The sequence below is a fragment of the Antrostomus carolinensis genome, unplaced genomic scaffold, assembly GCF_000700745.2.
Source record: "Antrostomus carolinensis isolate BGI_N321 unplaced genomic scaffold, ASM70074v2 scaffold7964, whole genome shotgun sequence".
Lineage (NCBI taxonomy): Eukaryota > Metazoa > Chordata > Aves > Caprimulgiformes > Caprimulgidae > Antrostomus > Antrostomus carolinensis.
The window spans coordinates 1-14251 of record NW_010310053.1 but is presented as its reverse complement, the minus strand read 5'-3'; the positions used below and the strand labels follow the sequence as shown (position 1 = coordinate 14251).

Sequence of the window (14251 nt, the reverse complement as noted above, 5' to 3'; positions counted from 1 at the left end):
ACTTGTTCCAACAAAATGAAGCATTTTCTACCCAATAATAAAAGTTGCAATACGCATAGGTCCTTGAAAGAAATCTTATTAAATATATTTAACATTTGATGTCACAGATAATTTTTTTTTTTTTTAAGACAAATTTGTTTGCACTGGCATTTAGAATCTCAGATAAAAACAAAAAACAATGGAGTGAAAGTAAGAAGTTCTGTGATTAATCTTCTGGAATGTCAGCATCATCGTGATTGTACTTAACACCTTCTGTAAAACACTGCTCAAAACCCCTTTTTTTTTTTAGCCAAGGCTTCAGAGCATTTTTGACAAGTTAATCAATACCCTCATAAATGAATGATATGCAGAAGTAAATAATCTCACATAGCTAGCATGGACACATGCTGTGTACTCCATTAATTTACTTGTAAATGTCAGAACTTTCTGTTCACCACTTTACACTTCAGAACATTGACAACTCAATCACTCTGCACCACATTATTTCTATTTCAGAAACAGTTACACTGCTCCTGGTCCTTGCTCTACTGCTTTCTTCAGGTTTTTTTTTTTGTCAGACCATTTATTTTCGGACCGCCTATGCAGCCCACCATGCCAAATAAGGGCATTCTTAATTACATCTTAAGATGTAAGCCATGTGATGTCTCCATACATGTACTCCCCACTGGTAAGAATGGGAGCTCTCTACATGAAGTCTGTCAACTAGGTTATCTCAGAGGGTGTATATTAGATCGTCATTCATTACCAAAGAGGTTGTTTGAAGAAAGGCTTAGCAAAGAATGATGACTAAGAGAAAACTACTCAGCCCTCTTTCATTGTACTGACCAGTTTAGAAGGCAAAACAATATTCAGTTGGTAATCTTTTACACTGCCACTCCAACATCAATGCTTCCAACAAACACACGTGAAAACCTTTTTCCATACAGATCTTATGCAAAAAATACTGCCCTTTACTGCAAGCATGTACAAGAACTGTTCTGCACACCAGCATTTCATGTTCCTTTCTTCACATAGCGGGAGAGGAACTGGCTTCTGACAAAGTGGATCAGCTTGGTCTCTGTGCAGAACATAGTAACGATGGTTGCTGCAAAGCACAGAGCCCCCATGCTGATGTGAATCAGCCTTGCCATCCAACCCTTATCGCAGCAGAAGAACACCTACAACAAAGGAAACAAGCAAGTGCAGGAAAACTGGTCAGCACAAAGCAGATTTACTGTCTCAGTAAAAAATAAGGTCCAACACCTCTCCTGACCATGTTAACACCACCATCAAGCAGTTCTGCCACATGCACTGATCCTACCATAATCTTCAGTAGCCACAACCCTTTTTCTTGAGAAAGAAAGAAGATTTGATCTTGAGAAGATTTTCTTAAGAAAATTCCATCAACAAAAAATGAGCATTCAGTAGATACCTGGTAAATGTAGAAGTTACTATTGTCTGGCATGCAAAATATGTTAATCGAGATACTGGGTAAACTGTTGGTGCTGCCACAAAAGTCTGCTACTCTGCAGTAACTTATTAGGCTATTTTCTAACAAAACCCCACTGGAAATTTCCTATTCCAAAATATAAAGCTCTCCTTTCTAAGGCATAATGGATTTTCAATCTGTCAAATTGTTGTACATTGAAATGCAACCATCTCCATAATAATTAGTCTGCACAATTACCATCCTGTAGTCTGAATAAATGTGATAAATGTGTTCTTGGCAATTTTTGTTTGTGTTCTTGTTTTGGTTGTTTTTCCTCTATCACTTTTTATTACAGAATTTTTAATAAGTTTCTTCATGCTACTGCAAAATTTCCATTATTATTAAGAACTACAGACATGAATTTATCTACAGACAGCAGAAATGTGTTACAATTTTATTTATGTACATACCCATTCTAAAGGTGGCAGAGATAACTTAGTATCAAAGAAAATCTCTTAATATTGTACCTTGCCTTGTCTGTAATGCAAGCCTTCCAGCCAATCCTCATCAGTCTTTTTTGCTAATGGGATTTCCCTGCTTACGGACACAAAAGTCATTTGACACTTTCACAGTGAACACAAAATCTGAGGAAGATGCTTACCTCTGAGAAACCAGTGATGACTCCGCTCATGATATAAACGAGTACCAAAAATGGTGAAGGAAGCAAGCCTGCCAAAGGTCTGTAAGCACTTTCTCTGAAGTAATTGTAGATATAATGGATGCTGTGAGCTATTCGAATACCCATGTTAAAGCAGTTGGCGAGGATAAAGCCTATGCTGCCATACCAGTGGGTCAAGAAATAAGAGACACACAGAAATGTGAAGGACAAGGCTAGCATAACAAAATTGTACCTAGGGAAAAGAAAAAAAAGAAACAACAATGTATAGAGTTACAGTATTTATTTACTAACTTTAACTTCGAAGAAATACCACCATTTATTTTCTAAAATGAGGAACAGAAATTGTCTTACCATCTTCTAATGGAAAAAGATAAATGTGAGAACTGAGATGTTAATAAAAAAGTTCATTGGAAGAATGGAAAATACATCAAACAAATTAAACCAAGAACTACATTATGTGAAGGAAATTCTATTTCACTAATTAGCTGGATACTCATTTCAGAAAGTTAAATTTAGTAACAAAGATTTGTAATGTAATAACTTGTGGATTTTTTGTTATTTTATTTAGGGATGTACTAAAGAAAAATAATGCTCAACAACAAGATGATGCTCTATTTAGTTTCTGCTCCAAACAGTGGTTTTGAAAACAAGCTCATATTTAAAGGAATCATGAAAGTAGCCCTTGTTAAGCCTAAAACTCCTGGTTTGACTGTGGAAAGTAGATCTGATTGAAATTAATTTGGAAAGGCCTTGTAAGGGATGGTAAACTCAACGGTAGCACTGGGAAGGCAACCAGGCTTCAAAAGTCAGTAACTCAGCATCAGCATGGACACAGAATCAAGAAATAACTTTGAGATCCCTTCCAGCCTGGATTATCTAGTCCAACCTCCTACTTAAAGTAGATAAACCACTGAATTCAGACCCACAGTTTAGGTAATTCAAAAGTGTAGCTGATATACAGTCACTGTACATGAAAAATTTTAACAGCTGCAAAATTTTTAACGAGTTTTAAGTGATAGTCTGTCTTAAAAACTGTAACTTCAAGCACATATGTACAGAAAACAAGACTTCCCATTTAAATTACTTTTCCAGTTAGTGATGTACTAAAGCTAATTTAACAACCTTATTATTTCTTAATTTCTGACCTTTTTCCCAAACATTTAACATGTTTAAACATTTGCTAAAGCTTCTACATCTAAATCTACATGCAGACAGCTAAATAAGGAGTTAGTTTTCAGTAGGACAGAATATTTTTATGCTGATTTCAAATGCAGCAATCTCTTCATAAAGTCATTCCAAATAAATTTTTAAGATCAATGTTTATCAACAAATACAAGTATGTAAAAAACAAGAAGTAGTGCATGTTTCCTTGCTCATCTGTTGTACCAGGCTCTGGAGACAAGGAATATAGTTCTTAAAGTGACAGCAGAAATAAATTAACTCTTTGGAAAAAAAAGCAGTTCCAAGCACATATCCATGCAGAGCAACTGTTCTGTTTACATACTGAACTCCAAGCAAACCATAAGCAGATTGATTACAGGAATATTCTGGGGACACTATTTCCTACCTGTCTACCTCTTCTTTGCACATCAAAGCAAAAGCAAAACATTCTGTTACTCCATTGATAGCAAGAAACAGGACATATAAAGAGTAACATCGGAGGAGATCTGAACCTAAAAGACACATGAGAATGATAAGTAGATTATGTGTATTTTATAAAACTGCATTGTTTTTACACTCACTAATAGATAAAAGTTGTAATGTTAACGCTAATAATGGAAACTTAAGTTTATTTGAACAAGTTTCCTGTCTACGTATCTTGACAGGAACACAAATAAGCAAGACAAAGTAAAAATAAAAACCCAAAGCATCCAAGAATAGCAGTTATTATAGTAACAAAAAGGATATCCAACAAAAAAAGTATTTTATTAAAATAATTTCCTAATTAAAAATTAATATTTATCATAACCTAAATCTTCTATTATACAGAAATTTGTGGAAGTTAATCCAATAGTCATTATGAGGTACTAAAAGCAATAAAATGTATATTTTGAACGCAACAGTAAGAAAAACAGAAAAGTTCCTCAATACATTCAAAATTGTGCTAGATAAAAATTATATTCAGATTTTTATGTGTCAGAATTTATATGTGGCTTCAAAATTCTTGAATTCAGACCTTAATCATCTTCTTGTCCTTTAGAAATTGTAACACTGGGAAAAAAAATTCCATGATTTTTAATAGGTTAGTGTGCATCCCTGAATATTCCTTCTTGATGGCAGCAACGTTGTACATACCACGGGGTCTCCTCCTGTTTCAGTTCTAAAGAACAACTGCCCAGTGAGCTGTAAATACACTGCAGACATGGGGCAGAGCTGAAGACTTTCTTTTAAAGTTTGCATAAAAACATTAGACTAGAGAGCACTCAGAAAGGAAAAACAAAAAAAACCCCAAAACCACTCAAATGAATATATCCATGAATATCTGGTCAATAAGTCAGCACACATGCTCAACATTTCATTTTCACACATTATCATGAGGTTAAAAAAAAAATTACTTGTGAGTCAGTTGACTTGCATCCATATTCCTAAACATAGTCCTTTTCAGTCAAGTAAGCATGTCTAAAAGATCAGGCTCAGACACTCATTCTTTAAGAGAAAGAGGGACAGAAAACATTTTCTTCATAAAAAGGTGGCTGCTAGGGTCCAGAATTATGATTTTTCACAACATTTGCTTTCAAAATTAGAAACAAATCTGACAGAACCAGCTGTAAGACAACCCAAAACAACATGCAAAAGTTATTAACATTTTTTTTCTTGATTAGGCAGACCCAGTGTTTTCCTTAAAATCACTATGCAAATCAAGTACCAGCTTCCAAATAACATGCAAGGGTCTACAGCAAAAACATCCAACTGCTTAACATTTAAAAACAGAAAAGTGTCCATGGGGTTACACTATATCAAATTATCTTAACACTGAATAAGGTCACTGCAATTAATTTTAATACCCAATTAGCAATATTCCAAGGTTGTGGTTTGAAGGTGCAGAACTCTGACCGGTGCAACTGTCTTCAACACAATATACTGCCCCATGCTTTAATCTTCCTTGTCACTTTATCTTAATTGTAACAGATATGAAATAGAAAATGCAAGCTGGAACTCTCCCACTATGGCACACAGGGAAAATTTCCAGACAGAAATTAAACAAAAAAGCTCCTCTGAGGAGTTGCTAGATCTTCACCCAAGACAGATCAGCTAGGAACAGAGCTGTTACACAGGGCTCAGCTACACAAGGCAGGATGTTTTTTCTAGCAGGAGCTACTGTAGGTCAATTGACAAACCACTGAAAGAAATCAAGAAAACTCCAGGCTACAATTTGTGCATCTATGCTTCAAGAAGGAATTAAATGAATCTCCACTTTCTCTCCTGAAAATCCAAGGTGACCTGCAAATTCCTTGACTGCTTCTGTGGACAGATTTGTAAAACTTACCCCTCAATAGGTACAACTATAGCAAGACTGTAACCATTGCATGATTTAGTACTATAAAAATAATAAGTATTATTGTTTCTATGCTAAAACTCTGAATTCTTCGGTTCCAGTTTGTTGTAAGGTTTTTTGGGGGTTTGTTGTTTTTGTTTTAAACAGCTGAGTTAGCAATTTTACATCATGGAGTAGTCATACAATCCTTTAAAATGTTCTTTTCCAACAATGTGAAATTACAGGAAGGTAGAGCCCCAAACCTGATCATACTTATTTAGAACTCTTCAGTGTATTTTAGTTTAAGGTGACTACACACTAAAGATGCTATTATAAAGGCATGAGTTCCAGACTCAGACAAACTAAGTCACTGATTTCAATAGGAATTTTACAGAAAAAATTCTGCTGAGCTACCCAAGAATTCATAATAGCTGCAGTTTCTTTTTAAAGAACGGCTTTTTTGCCAGTTCTGTAAATCTTTACCTGTTCCAGAACTGAGAATTGAGCCTCCATAAATATCCAGAGCCAGCTGAGAATAGGCATAGCCAAAAACTGTTATAGTAAGGCCGATCAGAAGCACGAGTTTCAACAGCAATTCTAATACATTTGCAGCCATAGCAACATCATCCTGAAAAAAAGTAGTCAATTACACAAATCAGAATCAATATAATAGTTATTTTCATGCAGAAAAGCTACTTGACAGAAAGAAAATCAGTTTTCACAGTGTAAAAAAGTGTGAAACTTATCCTTTGCTATTAAATTATCAATACACATGGTCTTAACTTCCAACAATTTTTATCTATTTATTATTCCATTCTATGTTTTACACATTACAAATTCTACACAAGTATTAGCCATGGACACGTCTGCTCAAGGAAATGTGCAAACAGCACTTGCACCTGTTTAACAGTTAGTAAATGGCAAAGAGGAGCACGGCACCTGCCCAAGGCCACAGCTGGAGTCAGCAGGAGGGTCAGATGTTTACTGCTGCAGGGGACTTCGGGATTTGCCGCACCAGAACAAGCAACTTGTCAGTTCTACCACCTCATTACAAGAAGCATTCTTGCAATTCTTGTAATGCGATGCAATTTCACTACACAGAGTGAAAACTCATAATCCTTTGCCAGTTATGCATATCAGGTACACTATATATAAAATATACATACACCTTTCTTAGCCCATCAATGACCTGAAGCATGAGATTTGTTTAACTGCATGCTGACACGAAAGTTGTAGGACTACCACGAAAAGTTGTCATAGTGTCAGACAAAAGCCCAGGCTGCCCTTCATAACTGATCAAGAATTTCTTACTTAGAGCATGCACAAATATTATTCTGTGGAAGAAAGCTCTTGTTCATTTAACCATTGATACTCCACATACAATTCAAAAGCTCAAGGAAAATAGAATTCTTTTGTTCTCAAAACTGCACTCTTTGGAAACATTACTGTTTAATACTTAACAGCTACTTATATTTACAAGTAAATAAAATATTTTCAGGGAGCATTTATTTGACAGAAATGGCATGCTTTCATGAATTAAATAATTGCCTAAGTATATCTGGAAATACACAGTACAGCAGAGTTTACATCACCTGTTTGGAGCAGATGATGTTAACTTCAGTTATAATACAAGGCAATATTATGCCACTGAATACCTTCATTTCTGTTTCATTAGCATTTTATCTATTTTCTTTTCTTTTTAGTCCAGCCTCACTTGATATTTTTTTTCTCCACTTCAACTTTTCAATTTTAACAGTCTTTATACCCAAATCTAAACACACACTTCTGTCAGTCACAATTCTGCAATGCAACTTACCTGTAACAAAAAAATCAATCATTTGACATGTAATTAATAAAAAAACCCCCAACATACCTGCTTCTGATCCTTTACATTCTTCCCTCTTTCCAACACTTTAGCAAAAAAGACATAAAAACTCTCCTCAATAGGCAAAAAGATGAACCTGGCCACCAGTGAACCAAGATTATTCACAACATCATATACACCTTTAAAAAAAAGAAAACAAAAAACCTAATAACATAGCAGCAATCTGTAATTTTTTTGATGTATTTTAATACCAAGCCTTTAACAATGACACGAATTCTAATTTCACATTTCCACTGAACAAAGAGAAAACAAGTGGAATTTAGTGCAACATTAAAGCAGTGTTTCGTAAAAATTCTGACAGTCACAGCAACCACAGCTCAAACTTAACAAGGCTTGCTCATAGATGGCAAAGCCAGGACATGAGCATCAACCACAGAGAACTGAATCTGTCAACAGTGCCAAACTACATTTAAAATTCTTACAGTCAAGGAAGTTAAAAGATTCTAATGAATTTCAGCGAATGAGAACAGGAATGCAAGGATTTACTGACAAGGAAAAGAGAAAGATACCTATTTTTAGCATGAGGTGGTTCTTTCTTTTTACTTTTGCTGAAGTGGAAGAGCAATCCTACATGACATTTTACCAGCACTTCCATCCTCAGCAAGATACTGCTCCAAACCTGCTAAGACATCTATGTATATGTATATATGTGTATATACTCACACACAGAGAGTACAGTCCTTGCGAGCATATGAAATCATGCATATGGATAAGTGCTTTACACATTCACAGTGAAATAATGGAATAAGGTTCTGGCTGATTTCACAGGACTTGTAGCCAATGTTTCTCAATATTTTGAGAGTACAGGCATTTCTGTACTCATTGCTCTTTTAAAGCTCCTTCAAGTAAGAGGCAGCTCAATTGTTCTGCAGGGGAGGAGGATCAGAAGCAACCACAGTTACTGGTGGCAAGCACATATACTCAGTATTTATGGGGGAACATGCTACTGCCAGCAATTAAAAGTAATTCAAACCATCCAAGAAGCTTCTAACAGCGGGCCAACAAGTGCAGCCTATTTTCCTTCCTCAAGCTATAAAGACCCGAGGTGTTGGCAACTCCTTCATCTGAATGGCTACTGCCATACATTACTCTGTAACCACACTGAACTCCTTTAGAGAGCATAATTCAGTTTTGAGATGCAATGCTATAAACAGTGATGTTCTTGCCATAACAGCTAACAGACTCAAAAGGAAGACAAAAAAACAGCAGGAAAACAGAATTACAAAAACTGAAGACAGACAACTATAACACATCAGAAACTACTGAAGCTTTAAAAAAATAATCAAAAATAAACAAGATACATGCTATCACATATCCAACTGGAAAGTTCTGATTCAAAGAAAAAAAATAAAACTTTCCTTTCAATTCTTAAATTTAATTTTCTATTTCTATATCAATCATTCTCTGAAATGTATCTCAAAGTCACAAAGGCTTTGAAATCTTATCTTTTCAAGTTATCTTCAAATGCTTTAAGTAATTTTCAGAGCCATCTAAAAAGCAATAAAAAGAAAATTGTGTCACTGTTCCACAATACCATCACACTTACCCTGATCTGCAAAATTTAACACGTTCAAAAAAGTCATCACGTATCGTTCACCTGTAAGTTCAAAATAAAGAACTTAAGAACAAGTCCCTAAAACTTTCCCAATAATTGTTCAGGCACTTCGAACATTAAGTATTCAAGTGACAAAGTCAAATGGGACAGCACCTAGTTCAGAATACCCTCAAAAACTTAATTCACATTCAAAACACCTGCTGGCAACAATCTCTGAAAGCTACACACCCACCCTGCCCCAGCTTTCTCAAGCTTTAAGTCAATTTTGTAAATAGTAGTTATTCACCTTTCTCCACCTCAACTATATGCCAAGCCTCACCTTCTGTCAAAATCTGTTTCAAGAAGGACTGTTTGAAGAAGCTCCAAGTCAATCGTGCTTCCTTCCAGTTAACAAAGGTCTGCAAAAGAGGTAGTGAAATGTAATAAACATGACCGAAACTACAGAGTAGAAACAGAAAATCCAAAGCCAGCACGATACGCTAGGCTAGCTGTAACTGTGCTGATGAGGAAAACCCACAATGTCATAGCTACTAACAGCTAATCTAAAACATTGCTGAATTCAAGCACCAATATCACACTGATCTGGCAAAGACTTTTTCCCTTTCTGAAAATTACTGTTCTTGCAGATAAAGTACCTAAACAAGCTTTCTACAGAAAATACTATTCAAAATCAGAAACTGGAAAAACAACCCACACTGCTGGGTTGTTACCATCATAAGTTTCACCTTCACTGTAGATACAAATTGTTTACAGCTCTTCATACTGTCCCCAACCTTGGTCTTGCAACCAAGAACCACGTTTATCTTTTCTATTCACAAATCTTTTCCAAAATCTCTTCCTCCTCACTGTGTCTCTTCATTTCTTTCTTGCCTCATTTTCTTTTGAGACGACATCAGAGACACTTGAGTGTAGGACGCTGCGTACCACCATGTTTATACTGCAGAACATCCATGGTAAAATGGTTCTGGTTTCTTTAATGACTCAGATCTAATGATCCCTTGCTGACAGGGATTGTACTGACAGAAACCACAAACAGATTTTTATTTTTTTAATCAGTTGTATCTTCTACATTGCAGAGATATCCTCAGAATCACTCAATTAACTTCACTATCTCAAACTAATTTTCAAAGCTCTCTCAAGAAAAACTTAAAAACAAGAAATGAACCGTGCAACCTACCTCATCCTCCACTAAGTTAGGTAATAGAGCTTTCATTCTAGCAACCGGAAATGACTTCTTTGTTGCTTCAGGTGACCCCAAAAACATCAGAAAATAAATTACGTAGCACATTACCAGAACACTGACATATAAAAGCTGGAAAGATAGGGAAGGAGGGAAAAAAAAAAACAACCAGTGATATAAAAGAAAACTTACAAATGCAGAATTACATGTTAAGAGTTCCAGATTCAGTGAGAACAAAATGTAGTAAGTAGCCCTTACTCCTGACAAATTTTAAATGAGGTAAAGACTTTAACCCCTCAAGAATGCTCTTTTTTTAATCTGTAATCATAGCTGTTTTCCAACTTTTATCTTCTAGTCAGCATTTTTAGAATGATTCTTTAAAATCCAATTACAAAGTAATTATTCATTCCATCAAAAAACAAGTTGACAGAGTAACTACCGTCTACATCTCTTTCTTGAATCAGTTATAAGGTACCTACTACAGCCACTGCAAAAACTGAACAAAAAAATAACCAAATGTCCACATCTGGGGTGGATCGATTTTCATTTCTAGATAAAGTGATATTGCAGGGGTGACAACCCTATTTTTCAGATGCCAATATATTTATTCTTCATTGTAGTCAAGAAAAAGTTTTAATTTGAGTAGGTTACAAATGATTAGCACCTTCTCATGAGGTGATACAGGTTGGTGGTACAGGCTGATAAAGCTACATGTGATTATCATCTTCTACACAGCAGAATCCAAAGTCTAACATTAATACTGAAGCCAGGTGGTGAACAGAGTCTTCAAGCATTAGAATGTATAACTAAGAAGAAGAGTCAACATAAAACTTATCCAGAAAAACATAACTTTATTTGCCAAACATGCCTTCACAGACAGAACAAGATGCTTTCTTGTACATTCATTAAACTTGGGGTCAAAACGCCAAGTCAACAACATCTATCAGGAAAACACTAATTGCAAGTGCTAAATCTTAAACCTCCCAGGAGCATTTTCTCTCATTTTCCCAAAGTTATTTAGCAGGTTAAATGACAAAAGCAGCAGCAAATAAAAATTCTGATGAATCAATAATTTACTGAAAAAGAGAACACAGGAAACTTACCTGAGCCAAGGAAAAAATGTAGAGGCCCCACTGAGGATAAAGGACTACTAAAATAACCGTCAAAATGCATTTTGACACTACTGAAAGGCTTTCAGCAATTACCTTTAAGAAAGACAAAACAGAGAAGGTTTATTTTCTCTCAGCCACATACACAAACTTAAGTTACATTAGTTTCACACACAGAATTTAGGTAGCAATATCAGACTTTCAAAGTCAGTGTGACTATAGCAGTTTCTTTGTGCTGAGCTGGCCACCTAAGACTAATTTCTCTGTACATTTTCTTTTCTTGCATTTCACAAATTCCCCATTGCACTTTCCAAGTCCTTTGCATCAGACTTAAGGGAGAAAATTTTACTTGAGACAATCATGTTCTCCATTGTTGCATTTCACAATTTCATACCAACAATCAATCAAAATAAAAAACTGGGGAAGCTATGTGCCTCTCCCTCCAATTAAAACTCATTATGAAGTATTTAATGATCACTAAGGTGATAATTTCTAAATAAACCAACTTTCTTGCTTTAACAGGCACAGATTTATAGCTATGTTACAACTGTGGCACATAGCACTAAACAGTCCACACAGTTTTATGGGTTTTTATATGCTTGAATATACAAAGATCTAGTTCAGGAATCTGTTCTTTTGAACAGAGAAAGATAATTCCGCCCCCCCACACATACATCCCATGTAGTTTACTGACCTTAAGTCTCACAAACAAATGAGCTTGTGCTAAAACCCAGAATGGCTCTCCCAGAAGCTCGATGATTGCAGAAAGACCAAATGCCACAACACCAGCCTGATAATGAGGAACCACAGAAGGATCAGGTACTTCAAGCAAGTGTAGCCAGACTAAGCCCAAGAAAACAGACCAAAAAACACCAAGAGGGACTCTAAAAAGTTAACATAAAAACAATCAATAGAAATTCTACTTCAGCAGACAAAACCCCAACAAAATTAGATTAAAATTTCACATATTTCCATAATAATAATTTTAAAAGTCCTGAGGAATACATTTCTATTGTTACAATACCAAGAATACTATTTTTTAATGAACATTTTTAAGGCATTCTTTTGCAAGACATGGAAAACATTTTTCTGACTTGTCTATTTTCTACTCAAGAACTACATAAGGTCAACTATCTGCACTTCTTGTTCCCTAGGACCAAACAATTCTGATCCCCTATCAGCCTGCAGAATTCTGCAAACCCTCATTGCTGCAATTTTTATAGTCTGTGGTTACCAGGCACAGACCTTGCTGTAAGAGGTACAGATGTCACCACTCCAACTGCTGGTCTCACTCTTCCAAAAATCACTGGTTCTCCAGTGTGAGCAGAAGAAAATGCATGCCTGCACCTCAGGTATGCCAGTTCACAGAGCTCTACTGAAGCTCAGAGTCATTTTGATTAGCAACTGTAGCTAAAAAGCCAAGCTCAGCACAGGAGTGCAGACGTGTATTACCTTCTGTTGACACTGCTTCAGGAACACAATGCTTCTGGCAGTGTGGAAAGTTTTATATCATTGCTGAATTGACCAGCTTTTTACATCAGTCCTGAAACACAATTGAGGCTATTAAATGCTCAATGCTGAAATAATTACCTCAATAAATAAATACTTCCTCTTATTTTGTGAGCTCACAGACAAGAATTAGAAATAAGTTCTAAAGAAGTAAATTTTTTAAAGTATCTTACGTCAGCCACAACAGATTAACTGTTTTGGTCCAGTTTCGCTTTGTACTTCCACTCAAACAAGCCCTGCGAAACGCCTCCCTGGCTAGGAAGACAACTGTTGAATACAGCAGAGTTAACCTAAAGGAGGTGAGGAAAGAAAAAAGGAGAGAAAATTATTTCTTTACATACTCCTTTGGAAATCCTTCACGCGGTAGCATCACTCACAGTATTTACACAGGACTGCCTGACAGACAAATTTAACAGGTTTGCAAAGAAAACACAGTGATATGAGGTAAATTACCACCATCTCCTAAAAAAGGAGAGAAAGTAATTAAGTGTGATTACTCAAATGGCAAAAATACTTTAAGCACGCTATAAACCAAAAACGCAGTTGCGAAATTTACTGTATAGCAACAGCAAGTAATAAGCAATTGTATCCAGCTTTTCCTCAGCAAGCTGATGGTTTAACATGAAAATAGGCAAGCAGTACCTCTGTTTCATAGAATCACAGAATGGTTAGGATTGGAAGGGACTTTAAAGATCATCCAGTTCCAACCCCCCTGCCATCAGCAGGGACACCTTCCACTAGACCACGTTGCTCAAAGCCTCATCCAGCCTGGCCTTCAACACTTCCAGGGAGGAGCAGCCACAGCTTCTCTGGGCAACCTGTTCCAGTGTCTCACCACCCTCACAGTGAAGAACTTCTTCCTAATATCTCATCTAAACCTCCTTTCAGTTTAAACCCATTTCCCCTTGCTCTGTCATTAACTGCCCTTATGAAAAGTCCCTCCCCAGCTTTCTTGTAGCCCCTTCAGGTACTGGGAGGCCGCTAGAAGATCTCCCCAGAGCCTTCTCTTCTCCAGGCTGAACAGCCCCAACTCTCTCTGCCTGTCTTCATAGGAGAGGTCAAAAAATAAACTTGGAGACATTCAACCACCAAACACTGTAAAACACTTCACAGTAAATGAAACAGCGTTATAAAAAGCATAATTAATGCACAGACCACAAACCCAGAGACCCTGCTCCAAACACAGAGACTTTTAACAAGCCCCATCGCGCCGGGAGCCCTGTTCCAGGGAAGCCTCACATAAATCACATAAATCAGGTGGGGATGTGGGACAGGGGATTCCAGTCCCGGTGCTCTTCAGCCGCCTCCTCACCTCACGTTCACCACGCCGATCAGCTCTCTGGAGAGGTAGCGCAGAGTGAAGGCGTTCAGCCCGAAGGTGACCACCCGGAACAGCACCTGTGAAGGAAGCAGCACGGGAAACACCTGCGGGCCGAGCGGGGCTGGAGCGG

The 14251-nt window shown here is 36.7% G+C and overlaps 1 protein-coding gene across 1 annotated transcript; it reads right to left on the bottom strand.

The window, feature by feature from the left end:
- Positions 1–992: 992 nt before the first annotated feature.
- RFT1 (RFT1 glycolipid translocator homolog) lies at positions 993–14237 on the bottom strand (the record flags this gene model as incomplete). The annotated part of the gene is made up of 12 exons (XM_010166282.2): positions 993–1157; positions 2070–2319; positions 3655–3760; positions 6046–6190; positions 7436–7566; positions 8994–9044; positions 9322–9400; positions 10180–10314; positions 11286–11387; positions 11986–12175; positions 12974–13090; positions 14113–14237. Coding segments are annotated over 12 exons (1596 nt in total), but the record flags the coding sequence as incomplete, so codon positions are not given.
- Between the last annotated feature and the right edge of the window lie 14 nt (positions 14238–14251).